This window comes from Salvelinus namaycush, chromosome 12 (assembly GCF_016432855.1).
Source record: "Salvelinus namaycush isolate Seneca chromosome 12, SaNama_1.0, whole genome shotgun sequence".
NCBI lineage: Eukaryota > Metazoa > Chordata > Actinopteri > Salmoniformes > Salmonidae > Salvelinus > Salvelinus namaycush.
In genome coordinates this window covers 9,194,231-9,222,005 of record NC_052318.1, presented here as the reverse complement: position 1 = coordinate 9,222,005, position 27,775 = coordinate 9,194,231, and the positions used below count along the sequence as shown (strand labels likewise).

The following is a 27,775-nucleotide window of genomic DNA, read 5'->3' as shown; positions in this document are numbered from 1 at the left end:
GTGTGTGTGTGTGCACGTGCAAGTTTTGTGTGTCTCTGTGAATATTTGTTTTAAGTATTAATTTTAAGTATCATTTTCACGTTTCCAACATAACCCTCGGTTGCTTGGTTACTGACTTGCTTATGATAGTCCATTGTATTCGATGATGACTTCCACTTCTGAGTTAAATCCTTTGGTGACTGTAGAGTCCAATCATAGCCCTGTGCCGCTGGCTTGCAAGGGTCTGATTAAGGGCTCCCGGTGCATTCACTCCTGCCCCATCACCAGACACCCCAACTCAGCCAGACTTTAGTCCGGTTTCCGGTTGATGGCTTCACCGAGGTCAGAAGTGGATACCCAGCGCAAAATAAGTTATTTAAAGTACCGCTGAGGGTGCGCAATCCCCAACAGCACTACTTCACTGCAGGAAGGTGAAATTCCAGTGGCAAGGACGGCCAGTATCTTCCACAGCTGCAGGAGGCTGCCGGAACACCAGTCTGTCGGCGTCTGCTTACCGCGCGTCGCCAGCACGCTGCTTTTCTCTCAGGGTGTGCTTCCCTAGCCTTTGTCGTACCAGACTAACCCACAAGGCAGCGGGACAGTGGTTGATGGCTACTAGGACATGTCCACACAGATGCATCTCTGGGGCCAACTGCTGCTCCGAGATCCCCTGCCAGTTAGCCTGGAGTTTCAAGACAACCAGTTAACGTGTGCCGCCACCAGGAGGCCCGACAGGAGTCTTGGTCATGGAGAGGCTTTGTACCGGCAAGGGGAGCCTTGTGCATGAAGCTGCTCCCCAATTCACCACGAGGGCTAGCTGGCGGCAGCGAGCTGTAAGCAAGAGTACGTAAGCAACTAGTAAGCGGACATACAACTAACCTCTACCTAGGCACTACAGCACTAGACACGTCACATGCACCCTGCGGTTGCCGGCTGGTTACTGACTACAAGCGGTGCCAACTGAGCCCCATATGGCTGTCCACCTACTGTGACCTCAAATGCCAGATGGCGCGATGGGACACTGGCACAGGCTCAGTGTACTCAGTGTACATACAGTGTGGGATCTCACTAGGATCCAGAACCCCACTGGAGCTTCAGAAGTTTGAGGTCAGAGCAGAGGCCTCAAGGAGGAGGAGGGACCAGGGTCGTAGGGGAAGGAGAGAGAGAACAAACAGATCCATCCACACGTCCCATCAGCCTACTTGTACTGCTGTCTGTTCTAGTTTCACACACAGGCATCAGCACGTCTCCCCTGGACATCTTTTCACACGATATTGAGGTCATTGTGTGTGGTCACCTTGGGTTTCCTACTGCTGGTCTGTTCTGATGACTGTTTGTGACATGGGTTAATGTTATTTCTCATGGATAGACAACACAAACGTGTCCAATGCCAAAGCATCCTTCCCCATTCTATGAGAGCAAAGACATCATTATTACAGATGTAGGATCTTAATTTGAGCCAAAATCCTGCAGCAACAGGACATGTGAAGTATGATGTGGAATATAATTAATGGACATTTTTGTAGTCTGAAAGAAGTTGAAATTACAAACTGAAGTTGAAATTACAAACTTCTGACGCCTTTTTAAAACTCAAATACACTACAAATTTTAGGAAAGTGCTCCTGCAACAGGACAGTCAAATTACGATCCTACACCTGTAACATCTGTTTATGAAAGAACAAAATAAATTCTGAATTCAAATCAAATCAAATGTTATTTCTCAAACGCGCCGAATGCTTACTTACAAGCCCTTAACCAACAATGCAGTTTTAAGAAAAATACCCCCCAAAAATTAAGAAATAAAAGTAACAAATAATTAAAGAGCAGCAGTAAATAACAAAAGCGAGGCTATATACAGGGGGTACCGGTACAGAGTCAATGTGAAGGGAGCACCAGTTAGTCGAGGTAATTGAGGTAATATGTACATGTAGGTTGAGTTATTCAAGTGGCTATGAATAGAAAATAACAGAGAGTAGCAGCAGCGTAAAAGGGGGGGGGGGGGTCAATACAACTAGTCTGGGTAGCCATTTGATTAGATGTTCAGGAGTCATATGGATTGGGGATAGAAGCTGTTAAGAAACCTGTTGGAGACTTCGCACTCTGGTACCGTTTGCCGTGCGGTAGCAGAGAGAACAGTCTATGACTAGGGTGGCTGGAGCATTCCTCTGACACCGCCTGGTATAGAGGTCCTGGATGGCAGGAAGCTTGGCCCCAGTGATGTACTGGGCCGTAAGCACTACCCTCTGTAGTGCCTTGCGGTCGGAGGCCGAGCAGTTGCCATACCAGACAGTGATGCAACTAGACAGGATGCTCTCGATGGTGCAGCTGTAGAACCTTTTGAGGATCTGAGGACCCATGCCAAATCTTTTCAGTCTCCTGAGGGGGAATAGGTTTTGTCGTGCCCTCTTCACGACTGTCTTGGTGTGCTTGGACCATGTTAGTTTGTTGGTGATGTGGACGCCAAGGAACTTGAAACTCTGGGGGCGTGCTCAGTCCTCCTTTTCCTGTAGTCCACAATCATTTGTCCTTTGTCTTGATCACGTTGAGGGAGAGGTTGTTGTCCTTGCGCTACACAGTCAGGTCTCTGACCTCCTCCTTATAGGCTGTCTCGTCGTTGTCGGTGATCAGACCTACCACTGTTGAGATTGCATCATCTGCGGATCTGTTAGGGCGGTATGCAAATTGGAGTGGATCTAGGGTTTCTGGGATAATGGTGTTGAAGTGAGCCATGACCAGCCTTTCAAAGCACATAATGGCTACAGACGTGAGTGCTACTGGTCGGTAGTCATTTAGGCAGGTTACCTTAGTGTTCTTGGGCACAGGGACTATGGTGGTCTGCTTGAAACATGTTGGTATTACAGACAGGTAGAGGTTGAAAATGTCAGTGAAGACACTTGCCAGTCGGTCAGCGCATGCTTGGAGTACATGTCCTGGTAATCCGTCTGGCCCTGCGGCCTTGTGAATGTGGCCCTGTTTAAAGGTCTTACTCACATCGGCTGCGGAGAGCGTGATGTCCGGCACAGCTGATGCTCTCATGCATGTTTCAGGGGTACTTGCCTCGAAGCAAGCATAGAAGTAATGTATCTCGTCTGGTAGGCTCTTGTCACTGGGCAGCTCTCGGCTGTGCTTCCTTTGTAATCTATAATAGTTTGCAAGACCTGCCGCTCTTGGTGCTGGTGATTCTCTGATCCACCTCTACACAGACGACACCATTCTGTATGCTTCTGGCCCTTCTTTGGACACTGTGCAAGTGTGGTCTCCAACTGCTCTTAAAGGCAAGTAAAACTAAATGCATGCTCTTCAACCGATCGCTGCCCGCACCTGCCCGCCCGTCCAGAGTATGTGGACAACTACAAATACCTAGGTGTCTGGTTACACTCTAAACTCTCCTTCCAGACCCACATTAAGCATCTCCAATCCAAAATTAAATCTAGAATCGGCTTCCTATTTCACAACAAAGCATCCTTCACTCATGCTGCCAAACACACCCTCGTAAAACTATCCTACCGATCCTCGACTTCGGCAATGTCATTTATAAAATAACCTCCGACACTCTACTCAACAAATTGGATGCAGTCTATCAAAGTGCCATCCGTTTTGTCACCAAAGCCCCATATCCTACCCACCACTGCGACCTGTATGCACTCGTTGGCTGGCCCTCGCTTCATACTCGTCGCCAAACCGACTGGCTCCAGGTCATCTACAAGTCTTTGCTAGGTAAAACCCCACCTTATCTCAGTTCACTGGTCACCATAGCAGCATCCACCCGCAGCATGCGCTCCAGCAGGTATATTTCACTGGTCACCCCAAAGCCAATTCCTCCTTTGGCCACCTTTCCTTCCAGTTCTCTGCTGCCAATGACTGGAACGAACTGCAAAAATCGCTGAAGCTGGAGACTCTTATCTCCCTCACTAACTTCAAGCACCAGCTGTCAGAGCAGCTCACAGATCATTGCACGTACATAGCCCATCTGAAAATAGCCCATCCAACTACCTCATCCCCAAACTGTATTTATTTAAATATTTTTGCTCCTTTGCACCCCAGTATCTCTACTTGCACATTCATCTTCTGCACATCTATAACTCCAGTGTTAATGCTAAATTGTAATTATTTCGCCTCTATGGCCTATTTATTGCCTTACCTCCCTAATCTTACTACATTTGCACACACTGTACATATGTTTTTCTATTGTGTTATTGACTGTACGTTTGTTTATCGCATGTGTAACACTGTGTTGCTGTTTTTGTCTCACTGCTTTGCTTTATCTTGGTCAGGTCGCAGTTGTAAATGAGAACTTGTTCTCAACTGGCCTATCTGGTTAAATAAAGGTGAAATAAAGTTTAAATAAATAAAAAATCCCGGAACATATTCCAGTCTGTGGTAGCAAAACAGTCCTGTAGCTTAGCATCTGCTTCATATGACCACTTTTTTATTGACAGAGTCACTAGTGCTTCCTGCTTAACTATTTGCTTGTAAGTAGGAATCAGTAGGGTAGAATTATGGTCAAATTTGCCAAATGGAGGGCGAGGGAGTGCTTTGTAAGCGTCTCTGTGAGTGGAGTGAAGGTGGTCTAGAGTTGTTTTCCCTCTGGTTGCATATTTAACATGCTGGTAGAAATGAGGTAAAGCGGATTTAAGTTTCCTTGCATTAAAGTCCCCGGCCACTAGAAGCACTGCCTCTGGATGAGCGTTTTCCTGATTGCTTATGGCTCATTGAGTGCGGTCTTAGTGCCAGCATCATGTGGTGATAAATAGACAGCTAAGAAGAATATAGATTAAAACTCTATTAACATTTTCACTGTGCATTCTGTCATCTTCTAAGGAGTGAGAGATAGTTCTATTTTACCTCAAGTCACCTCCGGTGCTGGGTACATGCAGTGCTAGCAGTACTATCAATTCTCCATATTTTCTCTCTATACTTCTTTTGTTTTTCTTGGACTATTGTGCTTTGTGCTCCTCTGCAGTGACTCAGACAACAGCTACTTGAACAAAGAGCAATCATATTCTAAATCACAGACTGTACTGTAGCTGATCGAAGCTTGTACAAACTTACAGAAAGGCACCTTCCTTAACTTTGCAAATTCTGTTGTTTTCTCTTTTCAATGACTTTCCTTTGAAAACTCAATGAGCATCTTTATTGTTGAGTTGGAGCTATATAAATACTGTTGAAGAAGTGAATTTCAATTTTCAATATCAATCCAGGCTGCAAGTTATATCGGTAGCAAAAACCATGTCTCTGAATGTCAACAAAAGGTGCCTCATGAAAACACACTGGAGCACAAAAGCCTGTGGTGTTCTCTTTGTAATCACTCTGCAGGCGAATTGGCAGCTCAATGGCGAATAAATTAGTTTGGCCAATTTGAAAATGTAGAATATTTGTGCACAGTGGCAGCATCAGCGATCAGGAAACACTAGACTTACTGAATCCAATTAAGATTCCAATTAAAGAGGCAGTGAGCAGTTGAAACAATAACAAAGCATGCTTCCCACCCCTGTTTTGGAAAAAAACTGAGGGATGGGGCTGGGCTGTCTCGGCTGGAGACAGCCTAGCTCGGCAGGGCTAGGCTATCTCAAGCCGAACGCATACGCAGACTTGAAACCCAGAGTTGTCTGTATTGCGGTATGGCCGGTCATTTTGTGTCTACCTGTCCCTTCAAGGGCCCTATCTCATTCGTTGGAGTGATGGGTTTTAAAGATAATTGTTCTTCTCCCCTTACTCGCCCCCCTCTCCATGCCACCCTGCTGTGGGGCAACCAGTCCAAGTCTCTCCAGGTACTCATCGACTCGGGGGCCGATGTAAGTCTCACGGATGTTACCCTGGTGTCCGAGCTGGGCATCCCCACTCAACCCCTCTCCATTCCCATGGGTGTTAGAGCACTGGACGGGCGCTCTATAGGCCGGGTCACCCACCAGATCACCCCCGTCAACCTACGAGTATCAGGGTACCACAGCGAGACGATCCAATTCCTGCTTGTTGAGTCTCCGCAGGTTCCCGTGGTATTGGGATTGTCTTGGCTCCAGAGACACAATCCCTCCAATGACTGGGCTACTGGTGCCAGCGTGGGCTGGAGCCCGTCCTGCCACACTCATTGCCTGAAGTCAGCTCTGCCTGCCCCGGGTTGTCTTCCTGGGGACTTGGAAATTGCCCCGGACCTCTCCGCATGCTCCGCAGAGAACCAGGACCTCCAGGAAGGTTTCAGTAAGGCCTGAGCCACTTCGCTTCCGCAGCACCGACCGGTATCCAAGAAGGTCAAGCCTGAGGCACTGGCATGCCGCTATAGTGCCGCGGCTACACCCCCGGAAGACAAAACCTTTCCCCCCCGCTCCAAGATCATTAGCCCCTCTGCTGTTTGTCCTCTGTTGCTCCGTACCCTCCGTATTTTCCCTACATTTTCTGTGTCTACAGTCAAAACCATGTCTGACTGCCCCTTGTCTTCTGTTTCTAGGCCCATCCCTCCCCCCGTGTCATCGATGGCCAGCCAACGTACACGGTGAGACGCCTCCTGAGGGTTCGACCACGGGGCAGGGGTTTCTAGTACCTGGTTGACTGGGAGGGTTATGGCCCGGAGGAGAGGTGCTGGGTCCCCGCTAAAGACATCTTGGACCCAGCCCTCATCGCTGACTTTCACTACCGGCACCCCAGTCAACCAGGTATCCACCCAGGCATCCACCTGGCGTCCCTGGGGGGGGGTACTGTCAAGCCCTGATCTGTTTCACCTGTCCTTGTGCTTGTCTCCACCCCTCCAGGTGTCGCCCATCTTCCCCACTTATCCTCTGGGTTTTTATACCTGTGTTTTCTGTCTGTCTGTGCCAGTTCGTCAAGCTTACCAACGTTTGTCCTGTCCGCTCCTGTCTATCCCCAGTCTCTCTTTTCTCGTCCTCCTGGTTTTTGACTCTTGCCTGTGCTGACCCTGTACCCGCCCGCCTGACCACTCTGCCTGAGCCTGCCTGCCGTCCTGTGCCTTTGCTCCACCTCTGGATTACTGAACTCTGCCTGTCCTTGACCCTGAGCCTGCCTGCCGTCCTGTACCTTTGCTCCACCTCTGGATTACTGAACTCTGCCTGTCCTTGACCCTGAGCCTGACTGCCGTCCTGTACCTTTGCTCCTACTCTGGATTATCAACCCCTGCCTGCATTGACCTGTCGTTTACCTGCCCCTGTTACAATAAACATTTTTACTTCACACAGTCTGTATTTGGGTCTTAACTTGATACCTGATAGCTTTAGTAGTAGTGCTGCATGTAATCAGGAAGTAAGATGGGATATAGGATAGTAGAGGACAAGGTTTGCAGTTCCCTCTTGTCTGATAGGACTAGTCAGTTCAGTGAGAGATCAGATAGAGAGATTATTCTGGACCCTCGAAAGGCTAATAACTTGAAGCTATCTAGCCTCAGCAATAATGTGGCTTCTATGGTCGACGCATGTAATAATCAATTAATCACTCCATGAAACAATCGTCGAATTGCTCATTGTTGCAGAGGAATTAGATATCGTGGCATGTCAAACGCTAAGCCAACAACACATAGTGATCAAAGTGCGGGGGGTGGGAGTACGTATAGGTGTGTGTTTGTGTGTGTGTTTGTGTGTGTTGTGTCTGTGTAGGGCGGGGGGAGATGGAAGCTGGAGATACAGCGGACCACCCAACAATCTGACATCCAATCTGACCAACCCTCAAAACAGGCTTTTCAGTTGACAGATGCTGTTGTCTAGAGAATCCTGTCATTTGTTAAGATGAATCTGGGGAAAATTCAAGGATATGGACCATACGCTCTCATACGGTTGGCTAGTTAGACGGATGCCTATGATCGATGACTAAGTCAACCAGCTCACTAGGTTGCCTTCATTGGTTAGAGTTAGGCTTGTTAATGGTGTGATTTTGTACATGGTTTTGTTACATACTGGGGTGGGAAGATAGAAAAGCCATATCCCTAAATTCAATTCAGATATCTGTGTAATTCTCCTAAGTAATGTCAAGTCATTAAAAAAAAGATGTATTATGAAACATTACAAACATTACCTCAGGCTATAGAGCACGGTTCCATCTGGATGGAGTCGAATCATTCTGTTTTTCACTGTGACACCATGGACAAAAGACTTCTTGTCATTTAGGAAGTAGGTGTCTGGGACCCACAGCTGATCCGCTACCCGGTTATCCAGGGTGAGATTGAGGGGAATCTCCGAGTAGGATAACCGTTTGTCTCGCCAAGCTTGCTGGAAATACATAGTCAATGTATAGTCCTGGAGGTGAGAGAGAGGGAGGGAGAGAGAGAGAGAGAAGGAGAGAGAGAGAGAAGGAGAGAGAGAAGGAGAGAGAGAGAGAGAGAGCGAGAGAAAGAGAAAGGCATATAGATTACTGGGGCCCAGGGATCAGGATGTTAACTCTAGAACAAAACTGCCATTTGACTAAATGTGTTCAAAGATCTTCCCACTACCTTTCAGATCACTTTCAATATTAGATGATGTTAACTTAAAAGCAGAGGGATCATGTCAGGTAAAGGGTGACTAAGTGGTTTAGGGAGGAGAGAGAGGGAGAGAGGGAGGAGTGAGAGGGAGAGAGAGAGGAGAGGGGAAAGAGAGAGGAAGAAGAGAGTGGGAGGAGAGAGTGTGTATGAACCAGGGGAGAATCATTCAAGTTAACTCGACATGAGTTGTGTCTTTAGTGGCCTGTGACCATGACTCTTTGACAGAATTATAGACCTCTCTGTGACCCTCAAAACATTTATTTTAGCAATACATTAATATTGGTTTTCAATGTTGTCTGCAACGGCATAGTACTACTGCAAACCTGCATAACAAATTCCACCATGTCCAAATAAAAAAAGCATGTTTTGATTTCAGTAGCAAGAGCCTAAAGTTTCAGACCATCCCTTGGCATTGTGCATTCTCATCAAATTTAGTCAAATAGACGGCTTTGCCTAAAAGCTGTCTGCACTGCATTGTAAAACAAGGTTTAAGCAAAAAAAATTGTTTAAATACATTATATATACAAAAGTATGTGGACACCCCTTCAAATTAGTAGATTTTGCTATTTCAGCCACACCCGTTGCTGACTGGTGTATAAAATCGAGCACACAGCCATTCAATCTCCATAGACAAACTTTGGCAGTAGAATGACCTTACTGAAGAGCTCAGTAACTTTCAACGTGGCACCGTCATTGTATGGCACCTTTCCAACAAGTCAGTTCGTCAAATTTCTGCCCTGCTAGAGCTGCCCCGGTCAACTGTAACCGCCGAGTGCTGAAGCGTGTAGCGCGTAAAAAATCATTTGTCCTCGGTTGCAACACTCACTACCGAGTTTCAAACTGCCTCTAGAAGCAACGTCAGCACTATGGTATGTCTACTGTACATCTGTGTACTGTACATATTGCATCATCAACAAGTTTAATAGAAAAACAAGCTCAAAAATATGCCCCCACATCATATATATTGACTACTTCAGGTTTTTAACATCCTCAGTAACTTAGCCTAGTCCTGATTCCTCATACGCAAGTTTACTGAGTTATGAGTTAATGCAAATGATGAACAATATTCTCCATTAAAACAACATTTGACAAAATTAGAGCTGAAGAGCCCTTTGCATTTCAATTGAATAATCATGTGTGGGGTTAGTCAAGGAGCGTTGCAAAATTGTCAGAGTGAATTTGGAACAAACCAACACCCTGCTCCTGCCACGTTAACAATAAGAAGCACAGCAATCCATCCATCCATGAAAAATAAACTTGGGGAGACTTTCTGTCTCGGGGCACTTTTGTCACGACTGGCTCATCTTCTCCCAACACAGGATCTCAGGCTGAGCATTCATTTTCCATATGCCTGTTGGTTGTGAATATGATGACATCTCTATATGTACTGGGCTAAACGGACTGACTGGGAAGGGGGGCTTGAAAGCAAAGATTGTGCCGGTGAACTATCGTCACGTGACTCACGCCCAGCATTTCCCTCCATTTCTCCCCACATTAACTCAGTGTTTTGCTGCAAAGTTTGTTCCTAACATGTTTGCTGCCCTAACTATGTTATCGCTAGTCCTGTATCGCTAGTCCTGTATCGCTAGTCCTGTATCGCTAGTCCTGTATCGCTAGTCCTGTATCGCTAGTCCTGTATCGCTAGTCCTGTATCGCTAGTCCTGTATCGCTAGTCCCGTATCGCTAGTCCTGTAAAACATTGTGTATTGTAACATTGAAAGAACAAATGAGTCTGGTTATTATTATCATCGTTTTTTTATGTTTGCCATTCCTTTTCCGGAAAATGTTTTCATTGTTTATCGTAAATCCCCTATTTATATTGAGTAACGTGTCCATTGTTGGTCATTGTTATGTCAATTGAGCAATAGTATTGTATTCGAGGTGTGTTAACACTGTCTATTGAAAATACTAAAACCTGTTCTAGGTGTTAATGGTTTATGCTAGGTTAGGGCAGATATTTGTATAATTCAGGGGTGCTGCTTATTACAGAACTCTGCCAGAATATATGCATCTACTCAGCTGTGTGAGTTGGGTGTTTTGCCATCATTTCCCTGCATTTGTATATTTTGTTGATAACCTCTGTATCCAGTTTCATCATCTCCTGCACTGTTAAATAAATACAGCCTATTTGTGTACCTGATCCTCTGATTCAACTGCTGCTCCAAGCCAAACTAACCTGTCTGTCTGGTCCTTTAATAACAAGGGGCCAAACTAACCAGTCTGCCCGGTCCTATATTAACAAGGGGCCAAACTAACCAGTCTGCCCGGTCCTATATTAACAAGGGGTCAAACTAACCAGTCTGCCTGGTCAGGGGTCAAAGGTAAGTAAGGGATGGAGACACTGGTGAGTCTGCTGATGGCTGGTGGCGGTTGAGGATAACATACAATACTGTACTAAACAGGCCACTGCACGTGCAGCCTCCCAACACTTGAGATAAACCCCAGTTGATCAGACATTATGTAGTTTGTGAAGACTCCATGGCAGCAAAGCCCAGCACATGTTGTTAGGCACGCGAGTGAACGCAGCGAGAGATATTACATTTCCCTCTCCACTCATCAATACACACTAGCATCTAATCAAATCAAATATTATTTGTCACATGCACCGAATACAACAGGTGTAGACCTTACAGTGAAATGCTTACTTACAAGCTTTTAACCAACAATGCAGTTTTAAGAAAAATAAGTGTTAAGTAAAAAATTACAAATAAAAATTACAAATAATTAAAGAGCAACAGTAAAATAACAGTAGCAAGGCTCTATACAGGGGGTACCAGTACAGAGTCAATGTGCGGGGGCAAAGGTCAGTCGAGGTACTTGAGGTAATATGTACATGTAGGTAGAGTTAAAGTGACTATGCATAGATATTAAACAGAGAGTAGCAGCAGCGTAAAAGAGGGGGTGTGGGGGGACAATGCAAATAGTCCAGGTAGCCATTTGATTAGCAGTTCAGGAGTCTTATGGCTTGGGGGTTGAAGCTGTTAAGCTGTTAAGAAGGCTTTTGCACCTAGGTGCTCCAGTACCGCTTACCGTGCGGTAGAAGAGAGAATAGTCTGTGACTAGCGTGGCTGGAGTCTTTGACAATTTTTAGGGCCTTCCTCTGATACTGCCTGGTATAGAGGTTCTGGATGGCAGGAAGCTTGGCCCCAGTGATGTACTGGGTCGTACGCACTACGCTCTGTAGTGCCTTGCGGTCAGAGGCCGAGCTGTTGCCATACCAGGCAGTGATGCAACCAGTCAGGATGCTCTCGATGGTGCAGCTGTAGAACTTTTTGAGGATCTGAGGACGCATGCCAAATCTTCTCAGTCTCCTGAGGTGGAATAGGCTTTGTCGTGACCTCTTCACGACTGTCTTGGTGTGTTTGGACCATGATAGTTTGTTGGTGATGTGGACACCAAGGAACTTGAAGCTCTCAACCTGCTCCACTACAGCCCCGTCGATGACAATGGGGGCGTGCTCAGTCCTCCTTTTCATGTAGTCCACAATCATCTCCTTTGTCTTGATTACGTTGAGGGATAGGTTGTAATCCTGGCACCACACAGCCAGGTCTCTGACCTCCTCCCTGTAGGCTGTCTCATCATTGTCGGTGATCACTGTTGTGTCGTCGGCAAACTTAATGATGGTGTTTGAGTCGTGCTCTTTGCTATGATCTATTAAATATCAGGCATGGTGTTCTTCTCTCTTTCTGATGAAAAAGTCTCTTGAAGTATGAACTCTCCCTTTTGGATTTGACTAGACTGATCTATCATATCAATCAGTCTGTGGTCCATGTACTCTACAGACAACACATCACAGTGAGATATTGTGAGACACGGGCTATGTATTGGCTCTAGTGTCTGCACTGTACCACAGTACCATGTTCAGTGTTGCAATATTAGCAAAATAACTTGTTACCACATTATTAGTACTTTCTATGAAGACCCTGCAATAGAAGTGATAGAAGATGGAATGAACAGGCATTGTGTTTGTGTGTGAAGCAGGCTGGCTTACAGCAGCAGTATTCACATCATTATGACATCTCCTGCAATATGGAGGCTGGTGTGAGCTATTAGATAATCACTGTAGGCATGTCCTGCAATACACTGCATCTCTACACACTACTTCACCCAGCTGTCAAAACTTTGGACAGACCCCACATTTGAATAAAGAGTGCATTATGGCTGTGGCTTGTTAGGCTGAGGGATAAAGAGTCCCCCTTGTCATCCCATTGCTGTTATTGTATGGAAACAGTGTTACCTGAGAGAGGAGGCTTGCTTGGCATGATGACCCCGATGTGCCGCTGATGCAAATTTACTGGGACTGTAGTAAAACATGGAGCTCCTCAAAGGAGTGTTACAGCCTCCATCTCTCTGGAGCAGTGTTACAGCCTCCATCTCTTTGGAGGAGTGTTACAGCCTCCATCTCTCTGGACGAGTGTTACAGCCTCCATCTCTCTGGAGGAGTGTTACAGCCTCCATCTCTCTAGAGGAGTGTTACAGCCTCCATCTCTCTGGAGGAGTGTTACAGCCTCCATCTCTCTGGAGGAGTGTTACAGCCTCCATCTCTCTGGAGGAGTGTTACAGCCTCCATCTCTTTGGAGGAGTGTTACAGCCTCCATCTATCTGGAGGAGTGTTACAGCCTCCATCTCTCTGGAGGAATGTTACAGCCTCCATCTCTCTGGAGGAGTGTTACAGCCTCCATCTCTTTGGAGAAGTGTTCTAGTCTCCATCTCTCTTGGAGGAGTGTCATAGTCTCCATCTCTCTGGAGGAGTGTTATAGCCTCCATCTCTCTGGAGGAGTGTTATAGCCTCCATCTCTCTGGAGGAGAGGAGTGGTATAGCCTCCATCTCTCTGGAGGAGAGGAGTGTTATAGCCTCCATCTCTCTGGAGGGGAGGAGTGTTATAACTTCCATCTTTCTGGAGGAGAGGAGTGTTATAGCCTCCATCTCTCTGGAGGAGAGGAGTGTTCTAGCCTCCATCTTTCTGGAGGAGAGGAGTGTTATAGCATCCATCTTTCTGGAGGAGAGGAGTGTTTTAGCCTCCATCTTTCTGGAGGGGACGAGTTTCTAGCCCCTATCTCTCTGGAGGAGAGGAGTGTTTTTTTGCCTCCATCTCTCTGTAGGAGTGTTCTAGCCTCCATCTCTCTGGAGGAGAGGAGTGTTTTTTTGCCTCCATCTCTCTGTAGGAGTGTTCTAGCCTCCATCTCTCTGGAGGAGAGGAGTGTTTTTTTGCCTCCATCTCTCTGTAGGAGTGTTTTAGCCTCCATCTCTCTAGAGGAGAGGAGTGTTCTAGTCTCCATCTCTCTTGGAGGAGTGTCATAGTCTCCATCTCTCTGGAGGAGTGTTATAGCCTTCATCTCTCTGGAGGAGTTTTCTAGCCTCCATCTCTCTGGAGGAGTGTTACAGCCTCCATCTCTCTGGAGGAGTGTTACAGCCTCCATCTCTTTGGAGGAGTGTTACAGCCTCCATCTCTCTAGAGGAGTGTTACAGCCTCCATCTCTCTGGAGGAGTGTTACAGCCTCCATCTCTCTGGAGGAGTGTTACAGCCTCCATCTCTCTGGAGGAGTGTTACAGCCTCCATCTCTCTGGAGCAGTGTTACAGCCTCCATCTCTTTGGAGGAGTGTTACAGCCTCCATCTCTCTAGAGGAGTGTTACAGCCTCCATCTCTCTGGAGGAGTGTTACAGCCTCCATCTCTCTGGAGGAGTGTTACAGCCTCCATCTCTCTGGAGGAGTGTTACAGCCTCCATCTCTCTGGAGGAGTGTTACAGCCTCCATCTCTTTGGAGGAGTGTTACAGCCTCCATCTATCTGGAGGAGTGTTACAGCCTCCATCTCTCTGGAGGAATGTTACAGCCTCCATCTCTCTGGAGGAGTGTTACAGCCTCCATCTCTTTGGAGAAGTGTTCTAGTCTCCATCTCTCTTGGAGGAGTGTCAGAGTCTCCATCTCTCTGGAGGAGTGTTATAGCCTCCATCTCTCTGGAGGAGTGTTATAGCCTCCATCTCTCTGGAGGAGAGGAGTGGTATAGCCTCCATCTCTCTGGAGGAGAGGAGTGTTATAGCCTCCATCTCTCTGGAGGGGAGGAGTGTTATAACTTCCATCTTTCTGGAGGAGAGGAGTGTTATAGCCTCCATCTCTCTGGAGGAGAGGAGTGTTCTAGCCTCCATCTTTCTGGAGGAGAGGAGTGTTATAGCATCCATCTTTCTGGGGGAGAGGAGTGTTTTAGCCTCCATCTTTCTGGAGGGGATGAGTTTCTAGCCCTTATCTCTCTGGAGGAGAGGAGTGTTTTTTTGCCTCCATCTCTCTGTAGGAGTGTTCTAGCCTCCATCTCTCTGGAGGAGAGGAGTGTTTTTTTGCCTCCATCTCTCTGTAGGAGTGTTCTAGCCTCCATCTCTCTGGAGGAGAGGAGTGTTTTTTTGCCTCCATCTCTATGTAGGAGTGTTTTAGCCTCCATCTCTCTAGAGGAGAGGAGTGTTCTAGTCTCCATCTCTCTTGGAGGAGTGTCATAGTCTCCATCTCTCTGGAGGAGTGTTATAGCCTTCATCTCTCTGGAGGAGTTTTCTAGCCTCCATCTCTCTGGAGGAGTGTTTTAGCCTCCATCTCTCTGGAGGAGTGTTTTAGCCTCCATCTCTCTGGAGGAGAGGAGTGTTATAGCCTCCATCTCTCTGGAGGAGAGGAGTGTTATAGCCTCCATCTCTCTGGAGGAGAGAAGTGTTCTAGTCTCCATCTCTCTGGAGGAGTGTTTTAGCCTCCATCTTTCTGGAGGAGTGTTTTAGCCTTCATCTCTCTGGAGGAGTGGTATAGCCTCCATCTCTCTGGAGGAGTGTTTTAGCCTCCATCTCTCTGGAGGAGAGGAGTTTTATAGCCTCCATCTCTCCCGAGGAGACGAGTGTTATAGCTTCCATCTCTCTGGAGGAGAGGAGGAGGTGATGGGGAATTGCTGCTGAGAATCACCAGAAGAGCAGTGCTAGCCAGTATCAGTGTGGAGGAAGCTGTCATAACAGCATTGTTAATGAGCATCACTAAGTTAGAGGAGAGAAACTGAGAGCTAGATTTGTGAGCTGGGCTGCCTGTGAGGAAGACAATTATAGTCCCCAGACTCCCTCGCAGCTGTTGGATTTGTATTGAGAAATCTCTTTAACAGATGGCTATGTCCAATGGTTCAGTGTGGCCCTTACCGCGGTCATAAAACCAAACCTCCTCACCATCAAGAGTATGACTATACAATATGAAGTTAGATCTTCAGGTTTCATTTTCATTTCTACCTTTTTAAATTTTCCCCAAAAATGTTTTGCTCCTCTCAGACTCAGGGCAAGTGCTTCAGGCATGCCCTACCTCAGTAAGTGGCCACTGCAGCCTAACATGCTGACCACAACACTCACGTCGCGTGCGCCTGCGTTGCCAGGCTCTAAAATAGAACTTGGTTCTATTTGTGATGCTTGACACACTGCAAGTCCTGCCTCTTTCATCTCCTCAATGGTTTTTAGGAGCATATACCCATGTGCCATCTCCTCATTGGTTTTTAGGAGCATATACCCACCTGGGTGATTGAAAGATGAACTGAGGTCCACACTCGAGTCCAGTTGGTTGTGGTAATGCACCTTAAAGTTGGTTGCCAATCGCCATATAAAGTCCAAAGAAGAAGAAGAAGCCTGAAGGAGGAGAGATTACTAGAAACAAACTCGGTTTACCCTTTTATCTGTGAATTAATTGTCGGAGTAGAGGACCTTGTGCATTTCAGGTAAAATAACAACCCAATGTTTATATACCAGGACAAATTAGCTAGCAACAGCAAGCTAGCTAGCTAAATTGCCATACATGTTTAACGCTTTTCGACCTGTCCCCAAATTAATATAGTTGGTTCAGAGTTCGTTTTGATATTTCAACCTGCGTGTCCTGATCGTGTCTGGTGTGGATGGACAAAATCAACATGCACGCGATGGCGCAAGCGCATGTGCTGTCTGCGAGCGGTCTTCACAGAATGCTAACTGAAGAGACATGTAGAGACACGGGCCAGACCCCAATACCTACAGACTGCTGTGCAATTAGAAATGTTCACTCAGTTGCTGACAGGAAAGTTTTCATTACAAATACTATTAAAGTCGTGCCGGTTGGCGCGACTATGGCATCTATTGGTTGAAGCTCAATGTTAAATATAAATCTCCTTACCATCATGACTGAGCCAATATAACACCAATGACAATGAAAATGTGCAAATCATCTTGATTGGAAGCTCACAACACACTCCCCGCCTCTTGTCATGATCAGTACTTGACTTGGGCCGGAGCTGTCTGGAGCGCCATAACGGCATCTCATCTCCTTCATAAAACAAAGTGGCACAGATTCACACACAACAGCAAAAAAAGGTTGATCGAAGTGGAATTAAAGCCAGATCTGCATTGAATAGCAATGGAGAGTGTGCATTCATATCCTGATTATGCTTTATTCAAGCTTATTTGACACTAGTCTGTGAATTCGGTGTATCCATGGCAGTAGACTGTTGGAGTCTGAGAATGCACAGATTGAGAATGCGCCAGCCTGAATGCGCAGATTGAGAATGCGCCAGCCTGAATGCGCAGATTGAGAATGCGCCAGCCTGAATGCGCAGATTGAGAATGCGCCAGCCTGAATGCGCAGATTGAGAATGCGCCAGCCTGAATGCGCAGATTGAGAATGCGCCAGCCTGAATGCGCAGATTGAGAATGCGCCAGCCTGAATGCGCAGAATGCGCTGTTCCAAGTTGTCAAATGAGGGTTCTTACGGTCATGAAAATCGTGGAAAAGTCATGGAATTGTATTATTGTGTTTTCCTTCTTAAATATTTTATCAATCACATAAAAATCTACATATGAGCCATGATCAGAATTAGGTCTACCCTTCATTGAGAGATATTTCAGCATTAGGTAGCCTATACAATAATGATAGACTAACTAAATAGACAATTTAAACCATAACTAGCCATGCTACAAGCTATCTTGCTAGTTAACTTTTTAGCTATAGGCCTAAGAATTAATGTTATTGACAAATTTTTGCCTTTCCACCAGCACTGTTGAGAAATAAATCTGACACCGTTATTTTAAAGCAGGTATTCCACTTATTTAACAGTAGACTATGTAATTACGATAACTTTCTTCTAAGAACAGCCTAATTGGCAAATCGTTTCCATTCTGTGCGTGAATATTTTGCCTTGTAAGGTTATAGATAAACATGCCTTAGTATGCTACCTTGCTTTAAAGTAGCTTACCTTATCAATTGTATCTCTGATTCATTGAATGAAGGAATAATTATATAAAGACAAAAGTATTTGGTTGTGATGTTGCAATATTTTATATCAAGGGTGGCCAACGATTCTCCAGGAGAGCTATTGGGAGTGCAGGCTTTTGTTCGAGCCCCACTCTAATGCACAACATTGTAGCCTAAACATCAGCTGCTCAACAGGACTTTGATAGGCAGACTCGGGTATGTTTCAGGGCTGGATCAAACGCTTTGGTTTTTTCCCAAGCACTACACGGCTGATTAAAATCATCAAAGTTTGATGATGAGTTGGTTATTTGAATCAGCTGTGTAGTGCTAGGGCAAAAACCAAATCATGCACCCCGGGGGGCGGGATTGAATTTGGGAAACCCTGGTCTAATGAACCCACATGAAAAAAGATAGCTCCTGCACCTCTTTCATCCCAAATCAAGCACTGAGTACGCTTCCTCCTCTGTCAACACATCAACTGTTTAAGAGAAGTAAACGTTCAATCAGTGAATGAACCAAAAAGGGCCATTTTGACCATTCTCTTTCATGTATAGTTTTTGACACCCCCTCCCTTTCCCGACATACACACACACATTGGAGCGCACTAGCATGGTGTGTGCTGATATTAATTTATTAGGTTTCTCTTCAAAGAGACTTTGGGTTGGTTGGGCATTGTTGAGTGGCAATGGACAGCGAGTGTGACATGTAATAGTACTAGTGCGCGTGTCTTTCTACTACGGAGGAGAGAACGGTAGAGAGACCCGCTCTTAAACTCTCCAGGAAGATGTCGTTGCCCTCATCTGTTAGATGCACGCCATCCCTACGGTATCCCTGCAGGCTTTTTTGTTCAAGCCCAGAGCTACCTCACCTGATTCTACTACTCAGCTGTTCATCAAGACCTCAGCTGTTCATCGAGACCTCAGCTGTTCATCAAGTCCTCAGCTGTTCATCGAGACCATGAATAGTACAATCAGGTGTGGTAGAACTGGGCTTGAACAAGAAAGCCTTCATAACCTTGTAGCTCTTCAAGAGCAATTGTGGTCATCCCTGAATTGTATTTACAAAGTTTACTATATCTGATGAATGTACGTTTGATTGTAAATTGTATATTTAAGCAATACGGCCCAAAGGGGTGTGTTACATGGCTTTGGTCTGAAGGTGAAAAAGAAAGGAAATTCATGAGCACCACATTGCGTACTTCACCCATGCTCTACTAAGGTTTTCCAGCACACAGCTTTGACCTACTACAGTACCTATGTTGGTTTATTGCACTTCCAACAATGTGTAGGCTGTATTAGGATGTATGTATTTATAGACATAGGTCTATTTTAAATGTGTATTATTGTAGCGTCATTATCCTTATTGACACAAAAAAAATACAAATACACACAACTTGAAGCTACACAGCCATTTGTCAGCGGTAATGCACTGTCCATTGATCAGCACAGCAATTGATAAGACAGGACCATGTTTGAAAAACAAGCGGTTCTGAGCTGATGTCAATTTTCCGCAGGTAAGCAAAACGTTACAGAATTCAGCAATGCAGACAGGCTCTATAGACCTCTAAATATATATGAGTGACTGTGTCGAACACACCCCCTACTGACGAAAAAATAGGTTACTAAAAATATGAATGTATTGTTAAAATAAAGATTTATGGAAATACAGGTAAGGCACCACATTACAACAAGACAAAACAACTCACTCAATCAAGTCTGGTAGTCTTGTAAGTATAAAAGCCAAGCTTGCTTTCATATCATATAAAAGCTTGACAAGGTAGTGGAATGGGGTAATGTCTGAGTGTGGGGTGGAAAGACTGCAATATTTTACCTTGTTTGCGGTACAAATCACATCATTGTGGGAGCACATCCTCTAAGAGTAAGAATTAGGCTGTTTGAGGAGGTTTGAATCCTAAGCAACCTGCATGCACATTGTTTGAAGTACAATAGACCAACATAGCTCCTGTACTTGGTCAAAGCTGAGTGCTAAAAACTCTTGGTAGAGCATGGGTGAAGTAGGTATTGTGATGCATCATGTGAATTACCTTTCTTTTTAAGCTTCAGACCAAGGCCTACTTCTCAATTAAAATGTACTTTTTTTGTTTTAATATTCAACAGGGATTAATCAAGTCTCCACATGTATCATTGTATAATCCTGTTCCATATCGCCGCAAATTGTATTTCAGATACAGTAAGTCGTCTTTCCATGCTATTGCTGCGTTTTGTTTCTGTTGGACACGGAGATTGAAAACAACAATGACAACAACAAAAAATATTATTGAGTAGGCCTGGCACGACTGTCCTCGTTGGGCCAAAAACGCGGCAGGCACAATTTGTTTATTAGACAGCCTCGGGGGAGAGATGATGTCACTATCTCCCCCCTTCATGTCTGTTTATCTCTCTATCTCCTTCCCTCTCTCCTTTTATTTATTCCCCATTTCTGTGACTTTCCATGTCTATCTCAGTAGAGAAACCTCTTGTGTCAATCCACGTGCCTATGTTGAAGAAAATAAATCTTCTGACAATTTCACAGCAAGTATGTGAAGTCTGATCATTATTTCTTAATAAATAGGGAGCCACTGGAGCTACACTATCCATAAACTAGCTGGAAAGTGCTAGATGGTTTTGAAGGGTTTATGATAAAAGCTGAATTGGAATATCTCACACGGCATGGCAACCAAAGCCTGGTGGTATGAAAGACAGGGGGATTTTAAAATGCTGGTATGTAAGACAGGGGGATTTTAAAATGCTGGTATGTAAAGACAGGGGGATTTTAATATGCTAGTATGTAAGATAGGGGGATTTTAATATGCTGGTATGTAAGACAGGGGGATTTTAATATGCTGGTATGTGTCACGACTTCCGCCGAAGTTGGTGCCTCTCCTTGTTCGGGCGGCGTTCGGCGGTCGACGTCACCGGTTTTCTAGTCGCCACATTTCATTGTCCATTTGTTTTGTCTTTATTGTACACACCTGTTTTCAATTACATTATTAGTTATTCCCTATTTAACCCTCTGGTTCCCACATGGTTTTGTGCGTGTTTATTCGTTGTTAAGTGTTCTCATTGTCTGTGAGCTGGAGTATTGTTTCCCTGCATGGAATTAGTGTTGTTGTTATTTTCGAGTAAAGTACGTTTTTACTCAGTCCTATGTCATGCGCCTGACTCCGTCCTACCTGCTGCACAGTGACACCTGACAGACAGGTTTTTTTTTATATGCTGGTACGTAAGACAGGGGGATTTTAATATGCTGGTATGTAAGACAGGGGGATTTTAATATGCTGGTTGTAACACAGGAAATGATATGTCTCTTTAAAGGATTTCCATAGGGTTTGACCTTAACAAGATGCCTGAATCCTAAAGCAGCTTCACACTCTTCTCCTGTCTATGGGATATAGTTAGTGAGAAGACCCATCCTTCAACCAGATGTCCACAGAATGGTCTAATGTTAACTCACTTCAGTCAATGGAAAAGGCACATCCCTTCACTACCTTACTCCATTCACACAGCCTAGCGTATACAGCAGCACTGCTGACTATCCTAAAAATAGACGACAGATTTATAGCCATAGCTGTATACCGTATATCCACCCAGTCCCCTGGGATACTTGTATCTGGGTATGTGTGGGATTCAGACTGTCTTTGAACAACAGCTTGTCCACACTCCACAGAATATCTGCCATGGACTGCCATTTGTTGCCCCAATGCCCTGTGAAATAAAAACACAATAAAATGCTGCAGGGTGAAGTGGAGAACCAACCATAACCAATCTCAACGTATAGAAATGTCATTCTCAATGCAGCGCCATATATTTAGAAAGATCTAAGTACATGGCTCTGGTCTCAATGCAGTGTGTGTGTGTGTGTGTGTGTGTGTGTGTGTGTGTGTGTGTGTGTGTGTGTGTGTGTGTGTGTGTGTGTGTGTGTGTGTGTGTGTGTGTGTGTGTGTGTGTGTGTGTGTGTGTGTGTGTGTGTGTGTGTGTGTGTGTGTGTTTGTGTGTGTGTGTGTCATGTTCATTTGCAGGATGTTTCACTCTTCAGTTACTGAGAACCCGAGCAACAAAAGAGCATGTTCTGGTTGGATGATTGGATTTCCAGAGGGCATTATTCTTCACTGAGGACTAAACCTCTTATAGGGGTCTGTCAGTTTTTTGTCTTTCGCAGATGATTTCCTAAGTATAGCCTGTTGGAGAGTAGATGGCATTTCAGTAAAGCACTATCTCTCTAGGGCCTCTCTACTCCTTCAATATTTAGACATACACTGAGTGTACAAAACATTAAGAACATCTTCCTAATATTGAGCTGCACCCCCTTTTGCCCTCAGAACAGCCTCCATTTGTCGCAGGCATGGACTCTACAAGGTGTCGAATGCGTTCCACAGGGATGATAGCTCATGTTGACTCCAATGCTTCCCACAGTTGTGTCAAGTTGGCTGGATGACATTTGGGTGGTGGACCATTCTTGATACACAAGGGAAACTGTTGAGTGTGAAAAACCCAGCCGCGTTGCAGTTCTTGACACAAACCGGTACACCTGGCACCTACTACCATACCCCGTTCAAAGGCATTTAAATATATTATCTTGCCCATTCACCCTCAGAATAGCACACACAATCCATGTCTCAATTGTCACAAGGCTTAAAAATTCTTCTTTAACCATCTACACTGATTGAATTAATGTTTTTTGCACTCAGTGTAACATTCAGGGCTTTTAAAGGTGAATTTTGCTGTTTGTGATTCCAGAGCACAAGCCAATAGCTCTGCAGTTGGCACCAGTGCAGTTAACTTCTTATGGCTGCAGGGACAGTATTGAGTAGCTTGGATGAAAGGTGCACAGAGGTGCCCAGAGTAAACGGCCTGCTCCTCAGTCATAGTTGCTAATATATGCATATTATTATTAGTATTGGATAGAAAACACTCTGACATTTCTAAAACTGTTTGAATTATGTCTGTGAGTATAACATAACTCATATAGCAGGCAAAAACCTGAGAAGAAATCCAACCAGGAAGTGAGAAATCTGAGGTTGGTTGATATTCAACTCATCGCCTATTGAAAACACTGTAGGATATGGATCTGTTTGCACTTCCTACGGCTTCCACTAGATGTCAACAGTCTGTAGAACGTTGAATGAAGTTTCTACTGTGATGTGGGGCCGGATGAGAGCTGTTTGAGTCAGTGGTCTGGCAGAGAGCCAGGTCCTGGTCACGCGCATTCCACATGATATCGACTTGTGTTCCATTACTTCTATAGACACAAAGGAATTCTCCGGTTGGAACGTTATTGAATATTTATGATAACAACATCCTAAAGATTGATTCTATACTTAGTTTGACAAGTTTCTTCGACCTGTAATATAACTTTTTGGAGTTTTCGTCCGACGTTCGCCTGGACCTGCACGAGCGTTTGGATATGTGTACTAAACGCGCTAACAAAAGTAGCTACTTGGACATAAATTATGGACATTACTGAACAAAACGAACATTTCTTGTGGAAGTGGGAGTCCTGGGAGTGCATTCCGACAAAGATCAGCAAAGGTAAGTGAAGATTTATAATGCTTTTTATGAGTTTTGTTGACTGCACAATTTGGCGGGTAACTGTATGGCTTACTTTTGTGGCTGAACGCTGTTCTCAGATTATTGAATATTGTGCTTTTGCCGTAAAGATTTTTGAAATCTGATATAGCGGTTGCATTAAGAACAAGTGTATCTTTAATTCTATGTAAAATATGTATCTTTCATCAAAGTTTATGATGAGTATTTATGTTATTTGATGTGGCTCTGCAATTTCTCCGGATATTTTGGAGGCATTTCTGAACATGGCGCCAATGTAAACTGAGGTTTTTGGATATAAATATGAACTTAATCGAACAAAACATATATGTATTGTGTAACATGAAGTCCTATGAGTGTCATCTGATGAAGATCATCAAAGGTTAGTGATTCATTTTATCTCTATTTCTGCTTTTTGTGACTCCTTTCTTTGGCTGGAAAAATAGCTGTGTTTTTCTGTGATTTTGCGGTAACCTAACATAATCGTTTGTGGTGCTTTCACTGAAAAGCCTATTTGAAATTGAACACTTTGGTGGGATTAACAACAAGATTACCTTTAAAATGGTATAAGATACATGAATGTTTGAGGAATTTTAATTATGAGATTTCTGTTGTTTGAATTTGGCGCCCTGCACTTTCACTGGCTGTTGTCATATCATCCCGTTAACGGGACTGCAGCCATAAGAAGTTTAACTGACTGTATGCAATTGATTCGATATGATTTGTGCATCTGCAGACCTTTTTTGTTTCCCAGAATGATGTTGACTTGAGTGGCAATTCATGTAAACAAGGAGGAATGAGAAGGGGGTAAAATGATTATGGCTCTTTACACCAAGGGGAAGAGGGGAAGTTGTCATTTATGGACATCAGAATGTTAGCCAGCCTAACATTAGATATGAGCCTTTCTCTCCATGCTATTTCTCACACTTCTCATACTAGCCTAAGTATCAGTGCAGCTGTGTGTATGGCTGAGTGTGGGTCTGTGTTATGCGTTTCAGAGGGTTGTTCTGCCAAGCTTCTGCCTTTCTATAGCCTCCAAAGCTATAGACAGCTGTCCTCTGACTCCCACACACAGAAAATAATACTCTTAAGGAAACATAGCTGGGAGGCTATGGAGGTCTGAGGAGCAGCCTTATTGCTATTCCAGTAGCGTAGCGAAAGCAAAACCCAATCTCATATTGTCAACAACGAGATAATGTAATACATTGACATTTATGGATCGATGTCAGGAGGCGAGTTATCATCATGGAAAAGGCCATCCTGCTGTTTCTGACCCACATTTCTCTGTCAGCATGGATCGGCCACACTTGAGGCTTGCACATACATCCCTGAACAGGAACACCCTTGAAGAAGCAATAACTCCTCTCAGTTGGTGTGACTTACAGGAGAGGGTAGGAGGCTTCGCGTCAGGGGGGGCAATGACAAGTACAAGGATAACCGAGGAGTCAGGTTATTTCTGAGAGAGATTGAATCTTTCCTCACAAGCACATTTCAAACCCAAATGAGAAAATAGACACATCTAAAATCAGATGATTAGGGACAAACTGCTGTTCTAGGTTTGCTGTCAAACCTAGATCTCATAAATGCTGCAAATAGTGTTCAAATGAAACTCAAAGTTAGCGTCGTAATTACATTCACCCTAAAGGTCCAACTTTCAATAATTGCATTCTTTTAAACATTGCATTCTTTTCATATTATTCACCAATGATGTGAGCAAAATAAAGGTCCATAAAGAGAAACGGGACTTGACATACTGAGTTCTGTTTTTCTGTCACAGTGAAGTTGAGTCTGGGAGAGGAGCCTGCATTTTTAACATCTATTTGAGCAGAATTATACATGGAGGTGTGTGTGTGTGTTGTGTGTGTGTGTGTGTGTGTGTGTGTGTGTGTGTGTGTGTGTGTGTGTGTGTGTGTGTGTGTGTGTGTGTGTGTGTGTGTGTGTGTGTGTGTGTGTGTGTGTGTGTGTGTGTGTGTGCTGGGCAGAAATTGACATCTGTCTGTCTTGATACTTTGGAGGGGACACACTCCAAGTATGTGGTAGAGCAGAACTGGTGATTGGCAACATTTGACTCTGACTGAGATTATTTCAGGGGAAATAATACCCCATGCATGCTTGCTTTTTACTGGCAAACTGTACTACAGAAAGGATATCAAATTGACTACTCCTCTCAAAACATCCAGTTCCCTGAATTCAATCCATGAGATAAACCCTGTTGTTCTCTTTCCATTTCTCTGTATATCCCACTGAATTCAATCTGGGATTGTACAGTGGGTATTTAAGATATGAGAGAGAGACACAGAGAGAGAGAGAGAGAGAGAGAGAGAGAGAGAGAGAGAGAGAGAGAGAGAGAGAGAGAGAGAGAGAGAGAGAGAGAGAGAGAGAGAGAGAGAGAGAGAGAGAGAGAGAGAGAGAGAGAGAGAGAGAGAGAGAGAGAGAAAGAGAAAGAGAAAGAGAAAGAGAAAGGCAGAAATCTGTCCTTTCCCATATGGAACAGCCCACATCCTCCTAGGAATGAAGTAAATGGAATAATGACAGGTGGATGATGCGGGTGGGCACCCTGACACACACCCACGAATCCTCCTCCCTCCACGCCTCCCTCCATTTCCACCACCTTTTAGTTAGCTCCCATAGCTGCTGTTTTCAGCCTGCATAATTAAAACTAGTGAATTGTTTTGGGGATCAGTTTTAGCATACAGTGCCTTGCAAAAGTATTCATCCCCCTTGGCCTTTTTCCTATTTTGATGCATTTCAACCTGTAATTTAAATGGAATTTATTGGAATTTCATGTAATGGACATACACAAAATAGTCCAAATTGCTGAAGTGAAATGAAAAAAATTACTTGTTTCAAAAAATTCTACAAAATTTAAAATTTAAAAGTGGTGCGTGCATATGTATTCACCCCCTCTGCTAAGAAGCCCCTAAATGAGATCTGAAGCAACCAATTACCTTCAGAAATCACATAATTAGTTAAATAAAGTCCACCTGTGTGCAATCTAAGTGTCACATGATCTGTCACATGATCTCAGTATATATACACCTGTTCTGAAAGAACCCAGAGTCTGCAACATCACTAAGCAAGGGGCACCACCAAGCAAGCGGCACCATGAAGACCAAGGAGCTCTCCAAACAGGTCAGGGACAAAGTTGTGGAGAAGTATAGATCAGGGTTGGGTTATAAAAAAAAAATCCCAAACTTTGAACATCCCAGGGAGCGCCATTAAATCCATCATAAAAAAATAAAAAGAATATGGCACCACAACAAACCTGCCAAGAGAGGGCCGCCCACCAAAACTCATGGACCAGGCAAGGAGGGCATTAATCAGAGAGGCAACAAAGAGACCAAAGATAACCCTGAAGGAGGTGCAAAGCTGCACAGCGGAATTTGTAGTATCTGTCCATAGAACCACTTTAAGCCGTACACTCCACAGAGCTGGGCTTTACAGAAGAGTGGCCAGAAAAAAGCCATTGCTTAAAGAAAAAATAAGCAAAGACGTTTGGTGTTCATCAAAAGGCATGTGGGAGACTCCCCAAATATATGGAAGAAGGTACTCTGGTCAGATGAGACTAAAATGTAGCCTTTTTGCCCAACAAGGAAAACACTATGTCTGGCGCAAACCCAACACCTCTCATCACCCCGAGAACACCATGGTGGTGGCAGCATCATGCCAAGAGGATGTTTTTCATCGGCAGGTACTGGGAAACTGATCAGAATTGAAGGAACGATGGATGGAGCTAAATACAGTGAAATTCTTGAGGGAAACCAGAGATTTGAGGTTGGGACAGAAGTTCACCTTCTAGCAAGACGATGATCCTAAGCATACTGCTAAAGCAACACTTGAGTGGTTTAAGGGGAAACATTTAAATGTCTTGGAATGGCCTAGTCAAAGCCCAGACCTCAATCCAATTGAGAATCTGTGGTATGACTTAAAGATTGCTGTAAACCAGCAGAACCCATCCAACTTGAAGGAGCTGGAGCAGTTTTGCCTTGAAGAATGGGCAAAAATTTGAGTGGCTAGATGTACCAAGCTTATAGAGACATATCCCAAGAGACTTGCAGCTGTAATTGCTGAAAAAGGTGGCTCTACAAAGTATTGACTTTGGGGGGGTGAATAGTTATGCATGCTCAAGTTTTCTGTTTTTTTTGGAAATAAGAAATAAGAAATATGTTGCATCTTCAAAGTGGTAGGCATGTTGTGTAAATCAAATGATACAAACCCCCCAAAAATCAATTTTATATCAAGGTTGTAAGGCAACTAAATAGGAAAAATGCCAAGGAGGGTGAATACTTTTGCAAGCCACTGTAACTACTGATGCAAACCGCTTGGCCCAGAGAGCACCTAACTTCTTCTTTGGTTAATTTTCCTCTCTGCTTCCTCTTGAGGAAGAAAAAGACAAAATCAAGAACTTGTACAGTAAATCAAATCAAATCAAATGATATTGGTCACATGGTTAGCAGATGTTAATGCGGGTGTAGCGAAATGCTTACGCTTCTAGATCTGACAGTGCAGTAATATCTAACAGTTTCACAACAAATACCCAAAAAACACGTACATCTAAGTAAGGAATGGA

At 44.4% G+C, this 27,775-nt stretch overlaps 1 protein-coding gene across 2 annotated transcripts in view; it reads right to left on the bottom strand.

Annotated features, from left to right (window-relative positions):
- LOC120056448 (gamma-aminobutyric acid receptor subunit beta-2-like) overlaps positions 1-27,775 on the bottom strand; it is a 92,445-nt gene that overhangs the window by 41,580 nt on the left and 23,090 nt on the right. For both annotated transcript variants that reach the window (XM_039004613.1, XM_039004614.1), the window contains exon 4: positions 7,996-8,216. In XM_039004613.1, coding sequence (XP_038860541.1) covers positions 7,996-8,216 — 221 coding nt within the window. The remainder of the gene's footprint in view (positions 1-7,995; positions 8,217-27,775) is intronic.